This window comes from Oncorhynchus clarkii, unplaced genomic scaffold (genome assembly GCF_045791955.1).
Source record: "Oncorhynchus clarkii lewisi isolate Uvic-CL-2024 unplaced genomic scaffold, UVic_Ocla_1.0 unplaced_contig_13448_pilon_pilon, whole genome shotgun sequence".
Classification (NCBI taxonomy): domain Eukaryota; kingdom Metazoa; phylum Chordata; class Actinopteri; order Salmoniformes; family Salmonidae; genus Oncorhynchus; species Oncorhynchus clarkii.
Genome location: NW_027258430.1, coordinates 35,001 through 56,783, shown reverse-complemented (window position 1 = coordinate 56,783; position 21,783 = coordinate 35,001). Strand labels below are relative to the sequence as shown.

General features: G+C 47.7%; 1 protein-coding gene across 1 annotated transcript in view; it reads right to left on the bottom strand.

Annotated features, from left to right (window-relative positions):
• Window positions 1-564: 564 nt before the first annotated feature.
• Window positions 565-21,783, bottom strand: part of LOC139396920 (ELKS/Rab6-interacting/CAST family member 1-like) — a 48,932-nt gene continuing 27,713 nt past the window's right edge. Inside the window, exon 2 of the mRNA XM_071143849.1 lies at window positions 565-1,262. Coding sequence (XP_070999950.1) covers window positions 1,125-1,262 — 138 coding nt within the window. The 3' untranslated portion in view covers window positions 565-1,124. The remainder of the gene's footprint in view (window positions 1,263-21,783) is intronic.

Here is a 21,783-nt window from a genome sequence, read left to right as displayed (position 1 = left end):
AACTGTGTAGTAACTAAGCAGCAACTGTGTGGTAAGTAAGTAGTAACTGTGTAGTAACTAAGCAGTAACTGTGTAGTAACTAAGCAGTAACTTTGTAGTAACTAAGCAGTAGTAACTAAGCAGTAAATGTGTAGTAACTAAGCAGTAACTTTGTAGTAACTAAGCAGTAGTAACTAAGCAGTAACGGTGTAGTAACAGTGTAGTAACTAAGCAGTAACTGTGTAGTAATTAAGCAGTAACTGTGTGGTAACAAAGCAGTACATGTGTAGTAACTAAGCAGTAACTGTGTAGTAACTAAGCAGTAACTGTGTAGTAACTAAGCAGTAACTGTGTAGTAACTAAGCAGTAACTGTATGGTAACTAAGCAGTAACTGTGTGGTAACTAAGCAGTAAATAAGCAGTAACTGTGTGGTAACTAAGCAGTAACTGTGTAGTAACTAAGCAGTAACTGTGTGGTAACTAAGCAGTAAATAAGCAGTAACTGTTTAGTAACTAAGCAGTAACTGTATGATAAGTAAGCAGTAACTGTGTGGTAACTAAGCAGTAACTGTGTAGTAACTAAGCAGTAACTGTGTGGTAACTAAGCAGTAAATAAGCAGTAAATGTGTAGTAACTAAGCAGTAACTGTATGATAAGTAAGCAGTAACTGTGTGGTAACTAAGCAGTAACTAAGCAGTAACTGTGTGGTAACTAAGTAGTAACTAAGCAGTAACTGTGTGGTAACTAAGCAGTACATAAGCAGTAACTGTGTAGTAACTAAGCAGTAACTGTGTAGTAACTAAGCAGTAACTGTGTAGTAACTAAGCAGTAACTGTATGTGAGTAACACTAATATAACATGGTTGACCACACCTTAGTAACGGACAGGTTTTGTGGTCAGGTCTAAGAAAAAGACAGGGTTCAACGTCATGAACGGTTCAAGAAGGCCTTCTCACCACAAACATTTTTAGATTTAGAGGATTGTTGCACCAATCTGACAAATCATTGTTAATAAATCAGTAACAAATCCCCAAAGAGATATTGGGAGAACTGGTAAGGCAGGAAATGAAGGATCGCGAATATAAAGGCATCTCTCTCTCTCTCTTGACGCGTTGTGAGAGTGTGGCTGGCGGGGACATTGACAGGTCAGCAGGACTCTTCCAGGGCGTTGACCACCTGCTCCAGTATGTCGGGGCAGTGGTCAGCGATCTGCTGCAGGACACAGTTAGCATGCTCCTGGAGTTCTGCACTCTCCCTCTCACACACCGCCAGCTCCGACTCCAACTGATGGGGTGAGAAAGAGGAGGGAGAGGGAGGGAGAGGGGAGGGGAGAGAGAGGGGGGGAGGGAGGGAGAGGGGGAGGGAGAGGGGAAGGGGAGAGGAGAGAGAGGAGAGAGAGGGGGAGGGGAGAGAGAGGGGGGGGAGGAGAGAGAGGGGGAGGGGCGAGATAGGGGGAGAGGGAGGGAAAAAGAGATTAGAGAGAGAGGGGGAGAAGAGAGAGAGGAGGGGGAAAAATAGAGAGAGGGGGAGAGGAGAGAGGGGACGGGAGAGAGGAGAGAGAGGGGGGAGAGGGAGGGAAAGAGAGATATGAGAGAGAGGGGGGAGAGGGAGGGAGAGGGGGAGGGGAGAGAAAGGGGGAGAGGGAGGGAAAGAGAGATTAGAGAGAGAGGGAGAAAGAGAGAGAGGGGGAGAAGAGAGAGAGGGGGGAGAAGAGAGAGAGGGGGAAAACGAGAGAGAGGGGGAGAGAAGGGAGAGAGGAGAGAGAGGGGGGCAGGAGAGAGGAGAGAGAGGGGGTAGAGGGAGGGAAAGAGAGATAAGAGAGAGAGGGGAGAAGAGAGAGAGGGGGAAAGGAGAGAGAGGGGGAAGAGTAGAGAGAGGGGGGAGAAGAGTGAGAGGGGGAGAAGAGAGAGAGGGGGAGAAGAGAGAGAGGGGGAGAGGAGAGAGAGGGGGAGAGGAGAGAGAGGGGAGAAATGTTAAAAACATATATTTTCTAACGTCACATCATAGGTCAGGTACATCATAGGTCAGGTACATCATAGGTCAGGTACATCATAGGTCAGGTACATCATAGGACAGGTACATCATAGGTCAGGTACATCATAGGTCAGGTACATCATAGGTCAGGTACATCATAGGTCAGGTACATCATAGGTCAGGTACATCATAGGTCAGGTACATCATAGGTCAGGTACATCATAGGTCAGGTACATCATAGGACAGGTACATCATAGGTCAGGTACATAGCAACATACTGTAAACAACAAAACAGTGGGAGAAAACACGTTGACTTCAGAACCATAAAGATCAAATATTTCAGAGTGACTTTCTGGACAGATGGTCTTTCTGGTCAGTGGAGAGAGAAGGACCTCCATGTAGACAGCCTGCTGACTGACTGGCCTTAAGCCTCCCAGGGCTGATGAGTCTGTACAGATACCTCCCTCTGTCCTCCTCCTTCCCTCCTCCCTCTGTCCTCCTTCTTCCCTCCTCCCTCTATCCCTTCTTTCTTCTCTTTTCTTCTCTGAGAGGTGAGAGGTCACAGGAAATGGGTAGCTAGTGCACTGTAAAGGAGTGAGCAGAGGAGAGCAGAGGAAGAGAAAGAGAGAGCTAGAGAGGGAAAGAAAGAGGGACTGAGTGATTTAGAGAGGGGGAACATCCGTGTGAGTTAACCTCTCCACCTCTTCTCCCCCTCCATCTCTCCTTGTCCTTCTCCTCTCCTCCTCCTCCTCTTCTCCCCCTCCATCTCTCCTTGTCCTTCTCCTCTCCTCCTCCTCTTCTCCCCCTCCATCTCTCCTTGTCCTTCTCCTCTCCTCCTCTACCTCTTCCCTTCCACCTCTCCACCTGGCCCAGGGTCACCCCCTCTCTCTCCCCCCTCAACGTCCCCTCTCCCTCTCCACCTGGCCCAGGGTCACCCCCCCTCTCTCCCCCTCAACCTCCCCTCCCTCTCCCTCTCCCTGGACCATGGATCCACAGCTGATCCCCTCTTCACATCCACATCCCCAACCTTCACCAACTCACTAAACCCATGTAAATTCTCCTGGAACGCTCCATTCCTACACCAACTCACTAAACCCATTTAAATTCTCCTGGAACGCTCCACTCCTCCACCAACTCACTAAGCCCATTTAAATTCTCCTGGAACGCTCCACTCCTCCACCAACTCACTAAACCCATTTAAATTCTCCTGGAACGCTCCATTCCTCCACCAACTCACTAAACCCATTTAAATTCTCCTGGAACGCTCCATTCCTCCACCAACTCACTAAACCCATTTAAATTCTCCTGGAACGCTCCATTCCTCCACCAACTCACTAAACCCATTTAAATTCTCCTGGAACGCTCCATTCCTCCACCAACTCACTAAACCCATTTAAATTCTCCTGGAACGCTCCACTCCTCCACCAACTCACTAAACCCATTTAAATTCTCCTGGAACGCTCCATTCCTCCACCAACTCACTAAACCCATTTAAATTCTCCTGGAACGCTCCATTCCTCAACCAACTCACTAAACCCATTTAAATTCTCCTGGAACGCTCCATTCCTCCACCAACTCACTAAACCCATTTAAATTCTCCTGGAACGCTCCACTCCTCCACCAACTCACTAAACCCATTTAAATTCTCCTGGAACGCTCCACTCCACCAACTCACTAAACCCATTTAAATTCTCCTGGAACGCTCCACTCCTCCACCAACTCACTAAACCCATTTAAATTCTCCTGGAACGCTCCATTCCTCCACCAACTCACTAAACCCATTTAAATTCTCCTGGAACGCTCCACTCCTCCACCAACTCACTAAACCCATTTAAATTCTCCTGGAACGCTCCACTCCTCCACCAACTCACTAAACCCATTTAAATTCTCCTGGAACGCTCCATTCCTCCACCAACTCACTAAACCCATTTAAATTCTCCTGGAACGCTCCATTCCTACACCAACTCACTAAACCCATTTAAATTCTCCTGGAACGCTCCATTCCTCCACCAACTCACTAAACCCATTTAAATTCTCCTGGAACGCTCCATTCCTCCACCAACTCACTAAACCCATTTAAATTCTCCTGGAACGCTCCATTCCTCCACCAACTCACTAAACCCATTTAAATTCTCCTGGAACGCTCCATTCCTCCACCAACTCACTAAACCCATTTAAATTCTCCTGGAACGCTCCATTCCTCCACCAACTACCCAACAGTTCTTTTTAAGTCATTAAATATAATTCTACACTTGGAATGTCCATCTAAAAGGTGTAATGTTCCTCTCATTAATGGAATCTGAACCTAAAGGGGATTTATGTTGGACAGCTCCTCAGGCTAATGATCCTCACAGGTGGGGTTATCTTTAACACGGGCCGCGGCCCAATTTACCCCCTATTCCTTAACAAGGGGCCATAAGGCTCTGGTAAAAACGAGTGCCTTACATAGGGAATAGGGTGCTATCTGGGATACAGACAAGATCTTTAATACACATTGATCCCTTTTTTCCAAATTACTACTGGGGGTCGAGAGGTGACGAGGGGGAAAGTGTGTGTGTGTCCTGGCCGTTGAGGTACCAGCTATGCCTCATGAAATCAGTGCTGGCATTAACAGGTGGCTGGCTGGTGGAACACACACACACACACACACACCACACACACCACACACACACACACACACACACACACACACACCACACACACCACACACACCACACACACACGCAGAGACACACACACACACACACACACACACACACACACACACACACACACACACACACACACAGAGCCGCCCAGTGCTTGGCGCATGGGGGAGTTGACGTAAGGTTGGTCAGAGAGCGAAGGGGCAGATTCTGCTCTACTTCTCAAGAAGCTGTAAAAAGATTCTCCATAAACATATTCCCTTCAAGAGCTGGTACCCTCAACACACCCACATACGGACAAACTGGGAGAGAGAGAGAGAGAGAGAGAGAGAGAGAGAGAGAGAGAGAGAGAGAGAGAGAGAGAGAGAGAGAGGGAGGGAGGGAGGGGGGGGGGAGAGGGAGGGAGGGGGGAAAGGGAGGGAGGGAGGAAATGAGAGATGAGGAAAGAAGCTGCCCAGAGAGAGTGTGTGTGTGAGGGAGAGAGAGAACAAGAGAGAAAAGAGGAGAGTGTAGTATTCATGTCAGGCTCTGTCTTCCATCACTGTGAGAAATCCCAGAGGCCGAGAGTACTGTAGATCGGAGCTGGACAAACAGCACTGACACACACACACACACACACACACACACACACACACACACACACACACACACACACACACACACACACACACACACACACACACACACACACACACACACACACACACTCACACACACACACACACACACACACACACACACGCGGAGGCCAAGCGTGGCCCGCTCCGCTCCACACCCCAGAAATCACTGGGGTCTCCCTCTCTCTCCCCGGGCCTCTTTGAACAGAAATGTTTCTCTGTGTCGGACAGCTTTTAAATGGCTTTTCACATTTTGAACAGACGGCAGTGATCCAGAACCCATCTTTCATTCGCCCATAAGAAAGTAGGATTTTATTCATAAAAACCATTTTCTTTGGCTGGATCCATGTTGAAATGTCAAACTAACAGGGAAGATGAAAAAGACATCTGAAACAACACCGACAGGTCATATTCACAGACCATCATGCAGACATCTCTTCATGTGTCAGGTTTGGATCTTCAACTATTTCACCATTAATAAACCACAACACACACAGATCCTTAGACGGTGGAGGAGAAGACAGAACTGTTAGACTGGATGTCATCACAACTGGACTGGCTCAGACGCTTAGTGACATAGAGAATGACAGCTTTTACATCGGTGCCCAGTAAAGAGAGAAGAGAAGGAGAGGAGAGGAGAGGAGAGGAGAGAGGAAGAGGAGAGGAGAGGAGAGGAGGGGAGGGGAGGGGAGAGGAAGGGAGAGGAGTGGAGGAGAGAGGAGAGGAGAGGAGAGGAGAGGAGAGGAGAGGAGAGGAGAGGAAGAGAAGAGGAGAGGAGAGGAGAGGAGAGGAGAGGAGAGGAGAGGAGGAGAAGAAGAGAAGAGAAGAGAAGAGAAGAGGAGAGGAGAGGAGGAGGAGAGAAGAGAAGAGGAGAGGAGAGGAGTAGAACAGAAAGAGACATACACTTAGTGACATTGTAATGGCATATTGTCTCTATTCCCTCCTGACCACTGCCCTGGTGAGAGAGGGGTTATTGTCTCTATTCCCTCCTGACCACTGCCCTGGTGAGAGAGGGGTTATTGTCTCTATTCCCTCCTGACCACTGCCCTGAGAGAGGGGTTATTGTCTCTATTCCCTCCTGACCACTGCCCTGGTGAGAGAGGGGTTATTGTCTCTATTCCCTCCTGACCACTGCCCTGAGAGAGGGGTTATTGTCTCTATTCCCTCCTGACCACTGCCCTGGTGAGAGGGGTTATTGTCTCTATTCCCTCCTGACCACTGCCCTGAGAGAGGGGTTATTGTCTCTATTCCCTCCTGACCACTGCCCTGGTGAGAGAGGGGTTATTGTCTCTATTCCCTCCTGACCACTGCCCTGGTGAGAGAGGGGTTATTGTCTCTATTCCCTCCTGACCACTGCCCTGGTGAGAGAGGGGTTATTGTCTCTATTCCCTCCTGACCACTGCCCTGGTGAGAGAGGGGTTATTGTCTCTATTCCCTCCTGACCACTGCCCTGAGAGAGGGGTTAATTGAGACACCAGGCTTTACTGCTCGTCTGTAGAGGTGACGGCTGTGTGGCACAAAAGGATACTTCTTCGTCCAAGCGTATAAAACGTACAGACTTTCTAATATAAAAGCTGGATAACTCAAATGTTCCTTATAATTCCTCTAATTCTAATACCTTGTAAGTCAATAAATGAAGACTGTTTGCAGAAAATTCAAGATACCATGTGAGTAAGTGTTCAAAAACTATACCGCTCCCCCGTCTAAACCAAGACTCCTCCTCCTCCTCCTCCTCGTAGGCCCGACTTCCTCCCTCAGATAACCTTTGACCTTCCTCCATCCCGTAAGCCACCGCACCGACCGCAAGGGGGAGTCATCTCCAATAACGGCGTCACACTAAGAATTCATCTAATAATGCTCTGGTTATTGTAGACAAATACAAACTGGCTATTTGTCTCTAACAGACATAGAGAATGACAGTCTGTACCTACGTGAAATGGAGAGAGAGATAGAAGGAGAGATAGAGAGATAGAGAGAGAGATAGAGAGAGATTGAAGGAGAGATAGAGAGAGAGAGAGATAGAAGGAGAGAGAGAGAGAGAGAGAGAGAGAGAGAGAGAGAGAGAGAGAGAGAGAGAGAGAGAGAGAGAGAGAATGAGAGATATAAGGAGAGATAGAGAGATAGAGAGAGAGATATGGAGAGATAGATAGATAGATCTGGAGAGATAGAGAGATAGAGAGAGAATGACAGATAGAGAGAGAGAATGAGAGAGAGAGATTGAAGGATAGATATGGAGAGATAGAGAGAGAGAAGGAGCGATAGAGAGAGATAGAGGACCCACGCCAAGAGGACTTACATCCAGACCACAACACCATCAGCCACATACACACCCCCACCCCAACCAATCAACACCCCCCCACATCAACCATGCCCACACCCCATTTAGGCCCGCTCAGATCAGACCTATGCCCCTCCTGCCCACCCCATGCACCCCACCCCCGCAAAGAGGGCCTCAACATGGAAGCCACACATACGCCCAGGTAGTGAGCGGGCAAACAGGTCCAACCCCCCCTCTTACACTCGCCCAAGCCAATGGCATGTACCAGATGCTCAGCAGGCTCTGCTCACACTTACTGGCCTGAGGCCATACCACGACCAACAACATTGGACACTTTATGGAACAAAAAGCCTGGAATATCCAAGCCTCATCCTGGAATATCCAAGCCTCATCCTGGAATATCCAAGCCTCATCCTGGAATATCCAAGGCCTGAGGTCATCTGCCTTTGGTCTAAAGAGCAGGAACCCGGACTTCACCAAAGAAATCGGTAATACAGACATTGTCATCCTGCAAGAAACCTGGTATAGAGGACCCACTGGTTGCCCTCTAGGTTACAGAGAGCTGGTAGTCCCATCCACCAAACTACCAGGTGTGAAACAGGGAAGGGACTCAGGGGATATGCTAATTTGGTATAGAGCAGACCTAACTCACTCCATTAAATTAATCAAACAGGAACATTTTACATTTGGCTAGAAATTCAAAAAGGAAATTATCCTAACAGAGACAAATGTCCTCCTGTGTGCTACCTATATCCCCTCACTAGAATCCCCATACTTTAATGAAGACAGCTTCTCCATCCTGGAGGGGGAAATCAATCATTTCCAGGCCCAGGGACATGTACTAGTCTGTGGCGACCTAAATGTCAGAACCGGACAAGAACCTGACACCCTCAGCACACAGGGGGACAAACACCTGCCTGGAGGTGACAGCATTCCCTCCCACATATGCCCCCCTAGGCACAACTATGACAACATAACCAACAAAAACGGGTCACAACTCCTGCAGCTCTGTCGCACGCTGGGTATGTACATAGTCAACGGTAGGCTTCGAGGGGACTCCTATGGTAGGTACACCTATAGCTCATCTCTTGGCAGTAGTACTGTAGACTACTTTAACACTGACCTCAACCCAGAGTCTCTCAGAGCGTTCACAGTCAGCCCACTGACACCCCTATCAGACCACAGCAAAATCACAGTCTACTTAAACAGAGCAATACTCAATCATGAGGCATCAAAGCCAAAGGAACTGAGTAACATTAAGAAATGCTATAGATGGAAGGAATGCAGTTTGGAAACCTACCAAAAAACAATTAGGCAACAACAAATTCAATCCCTTTTAGACAATTTCCTGGGTAAAACGTTCCACTGTAATAGTGAAGGTGTAAACTTGGCAGTAGAAAATCTTAACAGTATATTTGACCTCTCAGCTTCCCTATCAAATCTAAAAATCTCAAATAGAAAACCGAAGAAAATGAACAACAATGACAAATGGTTTGATGAAGAATGTCTACGCCTTCACTATGGTAAATCACTAAAACAATACAGAAATACACTACGGAAAAAGAAGGAACAGCACGTCAGAAATCAGCTCAATGCAATTGAAGAATCCATAGACTCTAACCACTTCTGGGAAAATTGGAAAACACTAAACAAACAACAACACGAAGAATTATCTATCCAAAATGGAGATGTATGGGTAAACCACTTCTCCAATCTTTTTGGCTCTATAACAAAGAATAAAGAGCAAAAACATATACATGATCAAATACAAATCTTATAGAATCAACTATTAAAGACTACCAGAACCCACTGGATTCTCCAATTATATTGAATGAGCTACAGGACAAAATAAAAACCCTCCAACCCAAAAAGGCCTGTGGTGTTGATGATATCCTCAATGAAATGATCACATATACAGACAACAAATTCCAATTGGCTATACTAAAACTCTTTAACATCATACTTAGCTCTGGCATCTTCCCCAATATTTGGAACCAAGGACTGATCACCCCAATCCACAAAAGTGGAGACAAATTTGACCCCAATAACTACCGTGGAATATGCGTCAACAGTAACCTTGGGAAAATGCTCTGCATTATCATTAACAGCAGACTCGTACATTTCCTCAATGAAAACAATGTACTGAGCAAATGTCAAATTGGCTTTTTACCAAATTACCGTACAGCAGACCATGTATTCACCCTGCACACCCTAATTGACAACCAAACAAACCAAAACAAAGGCAAAGTCTTCTCATGTTTTGTTGATTTCAAAAAAGCCTTCGACTCAATTTGGCATGAGGGTCTGCTATACAAACTGATGGAAAGTGGTGTTGGGGGTAAAACATACGACATTATAAAATCCATGTACACAAACAACAAGTGTGCAGTTAAAATAGGGGAAGAGTCCCCTAAGCAAGCTGGTCCTGGGGCTCTGTTCACAAACAGACCCCACAGAGCCCCAGGACAGCAACACAATTAGACCCAACCAAATCATGAGAAAACAAAAAGATAATTACTTGACACATTGTAAAGAATTAACAAAAAAACAGAGCAAACTAGAATGCTATTTGGCCCTAAACAGAGAGTACACAGTGGCAGAATACCTGACCACTGTGACTGACCCAAACTTAAGGAAAGCTGTGACTATGTACAGACTCAGTGAGCATAGCCTTGCTATTGAGAAAGGCCGCCGTAGGCAGACATGGCTCTAAAGAGAAGACAGGCTATGTGCTCACTGCCCACAAAATGAGGTGGAATCTGAGCTGCACTTCATAACCTCCTGCCAAATGTATGACCATATTAGAGACACATATTTCCCTCAGATTACACAGATTCACAAAGAATTCGAAAACAAACCCAATTTTGATAAATTCCCATATCTACTGGGTTACAACAATGTATATATACATAATATGACATTTGTAGATTGAAGGAGAGATAGAGAGAGAAATAAGGAGGGGAGAGAAAGAGAGAGGAGAGATAGAGAGAGAGATAAGGAAAGAGAGACAGAGGAGAGATAGAGAGAGGGAGAAGGAGAGGAGAGAAAGAGAGAGGAGAGAGAGAGAGAAGGAAAGAGAGAGAGAAGAGATAGAAAGAAGGAAAGAGAGAGAGAGGAGATATATAGAGAGAGAAGGAAAGAGAGAGAAAGGAGAGATAGAGAGAGAGAAGGAGAGGAGAGAAAGAGAGGAGAGATAGAGAGAGAGAGGAGATAGAGAGAGAAGGAAATAGAGAGAGGAGAGAGAGAGAGAGAAGGAGAGGAGAGAAAGAGAGGAGAGATAGAGAGAGAGAAGGAAACAGAGAGAGAGGAGATAGAGAGAGAGAAGGAGAGGAGAGAAAGAGAGGAGAGATAGAGAGAGAGAGAAGGAAAGAGAGAGAGGAGAGATATATATAATATATATATTTATATATTCACTTTATATATTATCTACCTCACTTGCTTTGGCAATGTTAACACATGTTTCCCATGCCAATAAAGCCCTTGAATTTAATTTCATTGAGAGGAGATATAGAGAGAGAGAAGGAAAGAGAGAGAGGAGAGAGAGAGAGAGAGAGAGAGAGAGAGAGAAGGAGAGGGGAGAAAGAGAGGAGAGATAGAGAGAGAAGGAAAGAGAGAGAGCGGAGAAGGAGAGGAGAGAAAGAGAGGAGAGATAGAGAGAGAAGGAAAGAGAGAGAGAGGAGAGAGAGAGGGAGAGAAGGAGAGGAGAGAAAGAGAGGAGAGATAGAGAGAGAGAAGGAAAGAGAGAGAGGGGAGATAGAGAGAAGGAAAGAGAGAGAGAGGAGATATATAGAGAGAGAAGGAAAGAGAGAGAGAGAATGAGAGGAGAGAAAGAGAGGAGAGATAGAGAGAGAGAGAAGTAAAGAAAGAGAGAGGAGAGATAGAGAGAGAGAAGGAGAGGAGAGAAAGAGAGAGGAGAGATAGAGAGAGAGAGAAGGAAAGAGAGAGAGGAGAGATAGAGATAGAGCGAGAGAGAGAGAGAGAGAGAGAGAGAGGAGAGAACGAGGTAAAGAGCAAGCTACTACACACTAAGTTCAAAGGTCCCTGCCTGCTTCCATCCATGGTCCACTGCAAAGGTCATTCAGGGGGAGTGTGTGGCGGATATGCCCACTGAAAGAGGCCAGTTTTCAGCCTGGTTCCCCTCCCTGCCTGCTTCCATCCATGGTCCACTGCAAATGGCCCTGATCATCTACCCACCGGTAGGTCTCTGGGCCCTGTGGGTCTCTAACTAGGGGGAGGGGGGTGACCAGGTACTGGCTGATCTAGCAACTCATTTATGGACCTGCTATCTACATCACCTGGGAACCCTGTTATAACAAGACAATCACTAAGGTTTGGTGGGGGGGAGGACTCAGAAAGACTCAAAGAGAGAGCGAGGAGAAACCAGAGTGTTGGTGTAACCAGCGAGGTGAAAGAGGAGAGGTAGAGAGAGAGAGGTAGAGAGAGGGAGGTAGAGAGAGGTAGAGAGAGAGAGGTAGAGAGAGAGGTAGAGAGAGAGAGGTAGAGAGAGAGGTAGAGAGAGCGGTAGAGAGAGAGAGGTAGAGAGAGAGGTAGAGAGAGCGGTAGAGAGAGAGAGGTAGAGAGAGGTAGTGAGAGGTAGAGAGAGAGGTAGAGCGAGGTAGAGAGAGAGGTAGAGAGAGAGAGGAAGAGACAGGTAAAGAGGGAGGTAGAGAGAGAGGTAAAGAAAGAGAGAGGTGGAGAGAGAGGTAGAGAGACGTAAAGAGAGAGAGAGAGGTGGAGAGAGGTAGAGAGAGAGGTAGAGAGAGAGGTAGAGAGAGAGGTAGAGAGAGAGAGGTAGAGAGAGGTAGAGAGAGGTAAAGAGAGAGAGAGGTAGAGAGAGAGGTAGAGAGAGAGGTAGAGAGAGAGGTAGAGAGAGGTAGAGAGAGAGGTAGAGAGAGAGGTAGAGAGAGGTAGAGAGAGAGGTAGAGAGAGAGTTATAGAGAGAGCATTATAGAGAGAGTTATAGAGAGGTAGAGAGCGAATTAGAGAGAGAGGTAGAGAGAGAGGTAGAGAGAAAGAGGTAGAAAGAGAGGTAGAGAGAGAGAGGTAGAGAGAGGTAAAGAGAGAGAGAGGTGGAGAGAGAGGTAGAGAGACGTAAAGAGAGAGAGAGAGGTGGAGAGAGGTAGAGAGAGAGGTAGAGAGAGAGGTAGAGAGAGAGGTAGAGAGAGAGAGGTAAGAGAGAGAGGTAGAGAGAGAGGTAGAGAGAGGTAGAGAGAGAGGTAGAGAGAGAGGTAGAGAGAGGTAGAGAGAGAGGTAGAGAGAGCGGTAGAGAGAGAGAGGTAGAGAGAGAGGTAGAGAGAGAGGTAGAGAGTGTATTGAGTCATGTGTTGGAGGTAATGAAGCTTGACCAGCAGGCTGATATATGAGCCTGTTTCCCCTCTCTCCTCTCGGGTGAGGGCTAGGGAGGCGCTGGGCTGGGGTTGGAGGGGTGAGGGCTAGGGAGGCGCTGGGCTGGGGTTGGAGGGGTGAGGCTTGGTTTGGCAGAGCACGCTCCTTTCTCCAAGCCCCATTAGGATCACACAGCGGGGAACCACCGCTTCGGCAGGCACAGAGAGCTTCACACACACACAGTCACACACACACACAGGACACACACACACACAGTCACACACACACACAGGACACACACACATACAGGACACACACACATACAGGACACACACACACTGGTCTAACTGTAGGTGTGAGGCCCTGCACCCCACACTGGTCTAACTGTAGGTGTGAGGCCCTGCACCCCACACTGGTCTAACTGTAGGTGTGAGGCCCTGCACCCCACACTGGTCTAACTGTAGGTGTGAGGCCCTGAACCCCACACTGGTCTAACTGTAGGTGTGAGGCCCTGCACCACACACTGGTCTAACTGTAGGTGTGAGGCCCTAAACCCCACACTGGTCTAACTGTAGGTGTGAGGCCCTGCACCCCACACTGGTCTAACTGTAGGTGTGAGGCCCTGCACCCCACACTGGTCTAACTGTAGGTGTGAGGCCCTGAACCCCACACTGGTCTAACTGTAGGTGTGAGGCCCTGCACCACACACTGGTCTAACTGTAGGTGTGAGGCCCTAAACCCCACACTGGTCTAACTGTAGGTGTGATGCCCTGCACCCCACACTGGTCTAACTGTAGGTGTGAGGCCCTGCACCCCACACTGGTCTAACTGTAGGTGTGAGGCCCTGCACCCCACACTGGTCTAACTGTAGGTGTGAGGCCCTGAACCCCACACTGGTCTAACTGTAGGTGTGAGGCCCTGCACCACACACTGGTCTAACTGTAGGTGTGAGGCCCTGCACCCCACACTGGTCTAACTGTAGTTGTGAGGCCCTGCACCCCACACTGGTCTAACTGTAGGTGTGAGGCCCTGCACCCCACACTGGTCTAACTGTAGGTGTGGGAAACATAGCAATGATATTGACATTGGCCTGAGTATATAGACAGACAACACCTGGGCTTGAATGTACTGTCTACTGCCCTCACCATAAACCCACATCAGTCTCCACAGACAGTCCTCACACTGACCTGGCTGACACAGACAGACAGTCCTCACACTGACCTGGATGACACAGACAGTCCTCACACTGACCTGGATGACACAGACAGACAGTCCTCACACTGACCTGGATGACACAGACAGACAGTCCTCACACTGACCTGGATGACACAGACAGACAGTCCTCACACTGACCTGGCTGACAGACAGACAGTCCTCACACTGACCTGGCTGACACAGGCAGACAGTCCTCACACAGACAGACAGTCCTCACACTGACCTGGCAGACACAGACAGTCCTCACACTGACCTGGCTAACACAGACAGACAGTCCTCACACTGACCTGGCTGACAGACAGACAGTCCTCACACTGACCTGGCTGACACAGGCAGACAGTCCTCACACTGACCTGGATGACACAGACAGACAGTCCTCACACTGACCTGGATGACACAGACAGACAGTCCTCACACTGACCTGGCTGACAGACAGACAGTCCTCACACTGACCTGGCTGACACAGGCAGACAGTCCTCACACAGACAGACAGTCCTCACACTGACCTGGATGACACAGACAGACAGTCCTCACACTGACCTGGCTGACAGACAGACAGTCCTCACACTGACCTGGCTGACACAGGCAGACAGTCCTCACACAGACAGACAGTCCTCACACTGACCTGGCAGACACAGACAGTCCTCACACTGACCTGGCTGACACAGACAGACAGTCCTCACACTGACCTGGCAGACACAGACAGTCCTCACACTGACCTGGCTAACACAGACAGACAGTCCTCACACTGACCTGGCAGACACAGACAATGTGTTGAGGTCTGTTCAAGTCAAATCAAATCAAATTGTTTAGGTCACATTCACACAGAGCACCAGACAGTCATCTGGACAAACCTATTGATTCAAGGGTTTCTCTTTATGTTGACTATTTTATACATTGTAGAATAATAGTGACGACATCACAACTATGAAATAACACATATGGAATTATGTCGTAACTAAAAAAGTGTTAAACAATTCAAAATATATTTTATATTCTTCAACGTAGCCACCTTATGCCTTGATGACAGCTGTTTACACTCCTGGGTCCCCTGGTGTTGAAGGCTGAGCTGTAGTCAATGAACAGCATTCTCACATAGGTGTTCCTGTGGTCCAGATGGGATGGACAGTGTGAGGTGATGTGATGCTTGACTCGTCTCTCAAAGCACTTCATGATGACAGGAGTGAGTTCTACGGGGCGATAGTCATTTAGTTCAGTTACCTTTGCTTCCTTGGCAACTACACACAGTCAGCGTCCCAAATGGCAAGCTATTCCCTGTATAGTACACTACTTTAGACCAGAGCCCTATTCCCTATATAGTACACTACTTTAGACCAGAGGCCTATTCCCTATATAGTGCACTACTTTAGACCAGAGCCCTATTCCCTATATAGTACACTACTTTAGACCAGAGGCCTATTCCCTATATAGTACACTACTTTAGAACAGAGCCCTATTCCCTATATAGTACACTAATTTCGTCCAGAGCCCTATTCCCTATATAGTACACTACTTTAGACCAGAGCCCTATTCCCTATATAGTACACTACTTTAGACCAGAGCCCTATTCCCTATACAGTACACTACTTTAGACCAGAGCCCTATTCCCTATATAGTGCACTACTTTAGACCAGAGCCCTATTCCCTATATAGTGCACTACTTTAGACCAGAGCCCTATTCCCTATATAGTGCACTACTTTAGACCAGAGCCCTATTCCCTATATAGTGCACTACTTTAGACCAGAGCCCTATTCCCTATATAGTGCACTACTTTAGACCAGAGCCCTATTCCCTATATAGTGCACTACTTTAGACCAGAGCCCTATTCCCTATATAGTACACTACTTTAGATCAGGGCCCTATTCCCTATATAGTGCACTACTTTAGATCAGGGCCCTATTCCCTATATAGTGCACTACTGGGGGTAGTGGGGTGGGGTGCCATTTGAGAGGCAGCCACAGACAGCACCTCCATACCAGACGTCATATAGCTGTTAGTGTTTTAACTTTACGGTAGTATATTTAGCAAAGATCCCCAGAAAAAACAAGGCCGTAAAGATAAGATTTTAGAGCCGAGGAGAGAGAGATAACCTAGCCCACTATCTGTCTCTATGTCTTCTGCTAAGACCTCTTCTTTCATAGCCTTGACCCACAAATGGAGAGGTAGAGGAGGGAGGGAGGGGTAGAAGGAGAAGGGTGGAGAGGGAGGGAGAGGGAGGGAGGGGTAGAAGGAGAAGGGTGGAGAGGGAGGGGTGAGTAGAAGGAGAAGGGTGGAGAGGGAGAGAGAGGGAGAGGGAGGGGTGAGTAGAAGGAGAAGAGTGGAGAAGGAGGGAGAGGGAGGGAGGGGTGAGTAGAATGAGAAGGGTGGAGAGGGAGGGAGAGGGAGGGGTGAGTAGAAGGAGAAGGGTGGAGAGGGAGGGAGAGGGAGGGAGGGGTGAGTAGAAGGAGAAGGGTGGAGAGGGAGGGAGAGGGAGGTGTGAGTAGAAGGAGAAGGGTGGAGAGGGAGGGAGGGGTGAGTAGAAGGAGAAGGGTGGAGAGGGAGGGGTGAGTAGAAGGAGAAGGGTGGAGAGGGAGAGAGAGGGAGAGGGAGGGGTGAGTAGAAGGAGAAGAGTGGAGAAGGAGGGAGAGGGAGGGAGGGGTGAGTAGAATGAGAAGGGTGGAGAGGGAGGGAGAGGGAGGGGTGAGTAGAAGGAGAAGGGTGGAGAGGGAGGGAGGGGTGAGTAGAAGGAGAAGGGTGGAGAGGGAGGGAGAGGGAGGTGTGAGTAGAAGGAGAAGGGTGGAGAGGGAGGGAGGGGTGAGTAGAAGGAGAAGGGTGGAGAGGGAGGGAGAGGGAGGGGTGAGTAGAAGGAGAAGGGTGGAGAGGGAGGGAGAAGGAGGGAGGGAGGGGTGAGTAGAAGGAGAAGGGTGGAGAGAGAGGGAGAGGGAGGGAGGGGTGAGTAGAAGGAGAAGGGTGGAGAGGGTGGGAGAGGGAGAGGGAGGGAGGGGTGAGTAGAAGGAGAAGGGTGGAGAGGGAGGGAGAGGGAGATGGAGGGAGGGGTGAGTAGAAGGAGAAGGGTGGGGAGGGTGGGAGAGGGAGATGGAGGGAGGGGTGAGTAGAAGGAGAAGGGTGGGGAGGGAGGGAGAGAGGGTGTATTATATAGAGGTAAAGGAGGGGAGGGATAATGATGATGACTGTAGATGTTTTACTGGGTGTATTATATAGAGGTAAAGGAGGGAGGAGGGATAATGATGGAGACTGTTGATGTTTTACTGGGTGTATTATATAGAGATAAATGAGGGAGGAGGGATAATGATGGAGACTGTTGATGTTTTACTGGGTGTATTATATAGAGGTAAAGGAGCATTAGGTTCATTATCATCTATCTGATCTGGGTTTACGGCTGCGGTGTGTGTGTGTGTGTGTGTGTGTGTGTGTGTGTGTGTGTGTGTGTGTGTGTGTGTGTGTGTGTGTGTGTGTGTCAGATACACAGGTGGGGGTATTTCTGAAACGGTAATGAACTCAAAACTATGGGGGAGGCCAGGTTGCAGTCACGAGGCAAACTCCAACACACACACACACACACACACACACACACACACACACACACACACACACATCCCACACACACATCCCACACACACCGAGGTTGAACCACTTAGCTGAGGAATGCTAATGGTCCAGGAGCAGAGTAGAGGCCGGCGTCCCAAACAGCACCCTGTTCCCTATATGCTCCCTATATAGCACCCTCCTTTTGACCAGAATCCGCACACTATATAGGGAATAGGGTGCCGTTTGGACTGCAGATGAGGTGGAATCTCAATATCATCTCAACTAGAACCTGACCTAAAGAAGAAAAATGTCCCTGAGACATTATCTGATTACTGACTGCAGCAAAATAACCATTAGAAGGTAATGTATTGTAAAATCATTATGTACTGATGGTTCATGGTTCACAATGTGACTATGTCTTAGTTAACACTCTACGTAGCCCAGGAGATATAGTTAAATATATATATTTTTTACAGTGTAGATATGGAGCTTCAGTTCTGGGCTTAAGGGTGGCAAGTAGCCTAGTGGTTAGAGGCCTCTCTCTCTCCCCCAGCTTGTCGTCCCATTCCTGCCAATGGGGGAGAGATGGGGGGATGGAAGGGAGAGGAGGGCAATGAGAACTGTTAAACCCATCAAGCCCTAATTCAATAAATCTGCATAAGGAGAGGCAGCCCGGGTCCAGAACGTCAGCGTGACACATCCATCTGAGATCAAACAGCCACTCTTTGATAAATGAAGTTGTGTTTCCCAAAGACACCTTAATCCCCATTTATTTAACCTTCGTTTAAGGCAAGTCAGTTAACAACTCATTCTTATGTACAATGACGGCCCACCCCGGCCAAACCCAAACCCGGACGACGCAGGGCCAATTGTGTACCGCCCTATGGGACTCCCAATCACAGCCGGTTGTGATACAGCCTGGAATCGAACCAGGGTCTGTAGTGACACCCCTAGCACTGAGATGCAGTGCCTCAGACCGCTGCCCCACTCGGGAGCCCCTATACAACAGTGGTGTAAAGTACAAGAGTAAAAATACTGTAAAGTTCAACTTCAGTAGTTTTTTGGGGAGTATCTGTACTCTATTTATATTTTTGACAACTTTAATTTTTACTTGAGTCATTTTCTATTACAGTATCTTTACTTTTACTCAAGTATGGAAATCTGGTACTTTTTCCACTACTGCTAAACAGTATAGTGCTTTTGCCCAGGGCCCATAGGATGCACTACTGTTAGTGAATACCATGTTCACTACTGTTAGTGAATACCATGTTCACTACTGTTGGTGAATACCATGTTTACTACTGTTAGTGAATACCATGTTCACTACTGTTAGTGAATACCATGTTCACTACTGTTAGTGAATACCATGTTCACTACTGTTGGTGAATACCATGTTTACTACTGTTAGTGAATACCATGTTCACTACTGTTAGTGAATACCATGTTCACTACTGTTAGTGAATACCATGTTCACTACTGTTGGTGAATACCATGTTTACTACTGTTAGTGAATACCATGTTCACTACTGTTAGTGAATACCATGTTCACTACTGTTAGTGAATACCATGTTCACTACTTTTGGTGAATACCATGTTTACTACTGTTAGTGAATACCATGCTCACTACTGTTAGTGAATACCATGTTCACTACTGTTAGTGAATACCATGTTCACTACTGTTGGTGAATACCATGTTTACTACTGTTAGTGAATACCATGTTCACTACTGTTAGTGAATACCATGTTCACTACTGTTAGTGAATACCATGTTCACTACTGTTGGTGAATACCATGTTTACTACTGTTAGTGAATACCATGTTCACTACTGTTAGTGAATACCATGTTCACTACTGTTAGTGAATACCATGTTCACTACTCTTAGTGAATACCATGTTCACTACTGTTAGTGAATACCATGCCGTCTGGGACTCGCCCGAGGAAACGGATGCTGGTGTTTTTTTCCAGACCACCAAATTAAAGGGTCCGTCATCTTCAGGGAGTCCCGGTGGCATAAATGGCTTGCTAAAAAAATAATCAGTTCCCATAACCTCATTTGGTTTTTCCCTCTCTCTTTTCTCTTGTTCCCCCTATTCTCCTCCTCTTATGCCCCTGTGACCCCTGCTCCAGACAACAGGATGAGCTCAGTCTTCCCCCTCCTCCTCTCCTCCTTCTACCCTTCCCTCTCTCCATCCATCCCTCTATCCCTCCCTCATTCTGTCAATTGTTCTAGAATCCCCCTCTCTCTTCTTCCCATGCCAGAATATTTACGTCTCTCTCTCTCTCAGGCCTTCCCGTGCCCTAGGGTCTCCTCCTCCACTCCTTCTCTATGTCGTTAGGCAGTATAACGACACACCACTAATGCTCTGACAGGCCACTGAACCGGGCTGGCGCCGCTGGGCTGAACTGGGGATGGGGACAGGATCCGGAGAGAAAGAGAGAAGGAGATAGAGATGGAGAGAGTGTGACAGGGAGAAAGAGAGTGGGCAAATGAGTGGGTTCTCCCAAAGCTAGCTGGCATGAGTAAACACATATCCAAGAAAACTCTTGGAAGACAATGGAAGTTGAATAGAATAATGAATATTCCTCCTTTTATGGCCCAATATTATTAAAAACCATCATGTTCCGGTATTAAAGCCATCAGAGGTTCCATGGTGAAAGGGTTCCAAGCCCCGGTGGTTTGGTTTGGTGAGGGGTAGAGAGAAGCGTTTCCTGATTTCACTGGCTGGGTCTTATATAGGGGCTGGGGGTAATACAATAAGTCTCTCTGTCGCTCTCCCTCCCCGTTACACCAGGACACTGATATTATCAGTCAGTTCTTCATCCCTCCGTCTGTCTTATAGCTGTGATATGGACATAGTTGTGAACATTGTGAGGACAAGGTAACAGAGGGAGAGATAATCAGGACCTGGATGTCGGGGACTGGGTGAGAAACAAGGTCAAGGTTTGAATATAGATGAATATAGATACACAACCCAGACTACTATCTGTCTGCCTTGAAGTTACCCTTACACCTCCACTCATCACCAACCCAACCCTTACCCCTCCATTCATCACCAACCCAACCCTTACACCTCCACTCATCACCAACCCAACCCTTACACCTCTACCCATCACCATCCCAACCCTCACACCTCCACTCATCACCAACCCAACCCATACACCTCTACCCATCACCAACCCAACCCAGAAGTTACCCTTACACCTCTACCTATCACCAACCCAACCCATACACCTCTACCCATCACCAACCCAACCCTTACACCTCTACCCATCACCATCCCAACCCTCACACCTCTACCCATCACCAACCCAACATTATTCCCAAGCCTGTTGCACCTGGCCACCAACCACCCCTCACTATCTCCTCTCCTCTCCAGTCAAAGGGGACAGGGGTTAAGACTTGGTCTAACAACATGTCTGTAGGCAATTAGTGTCGCCGGTCAAAACAACATTTAATTTATACTCCGGGTGGACTGTCTGTAGACCGTCGCTGAGACTCCGGGTGGACTGTCTGTAGACCGTCGCTGAGACTCCGGGTGGACTGTCTGTAGACCGTCGCTGAGACTGTCGGCTTCCTTGTCACACAGACACACAAAAAAACTGTACGCCTCTGCGTCTATCGCAACGTCCGTTACCATGGCTACCGGACTGCCACAGAAACCAGACCAAATCCCCCCCCCTCGTGACAAGACGACGCAGGAGTTCTCTCAGTCGCAGGTAGAATGAGCTGCTTTTATTTTCATCAAGCTCACAACCGTAAAGCTATTTTCTGTAAGCTCGTCATTACCTTGTAAATAATGATGTTGTCAAGAGTTTATTTTCCTGTAATAATGAATAAAAAGTAGCTCCAGTTGTCAGCTTTGCTCTGATCATTATTTGAACTGACTAGCCAGCTAGCTAACACGCTAACAAGCTACCAACCAACACAAACATTGTTTAGAAAGTTGACTTTAGTTGCCTGGCTTGACATCTACATCTACTCAATCCATGTTTAAACGGAGGGGTTTATGGGTGGTAAAATAGAGCCAGGACACTATTTGGAGCAGTGAGCTGTTGATATCGTGCAGAAACTGTGGTTTTGTGATTAATACAGGACTGTAGCTGCATACATCATTCATAGAGCCTCCTGAGACTGAGGCAGGAGACCAGGGAGCAGAGAGCAGAGTGGAGAAGATACACACAGGAAGTTTCAGGTTTAACCCATATGGTCTGGGAGATAGA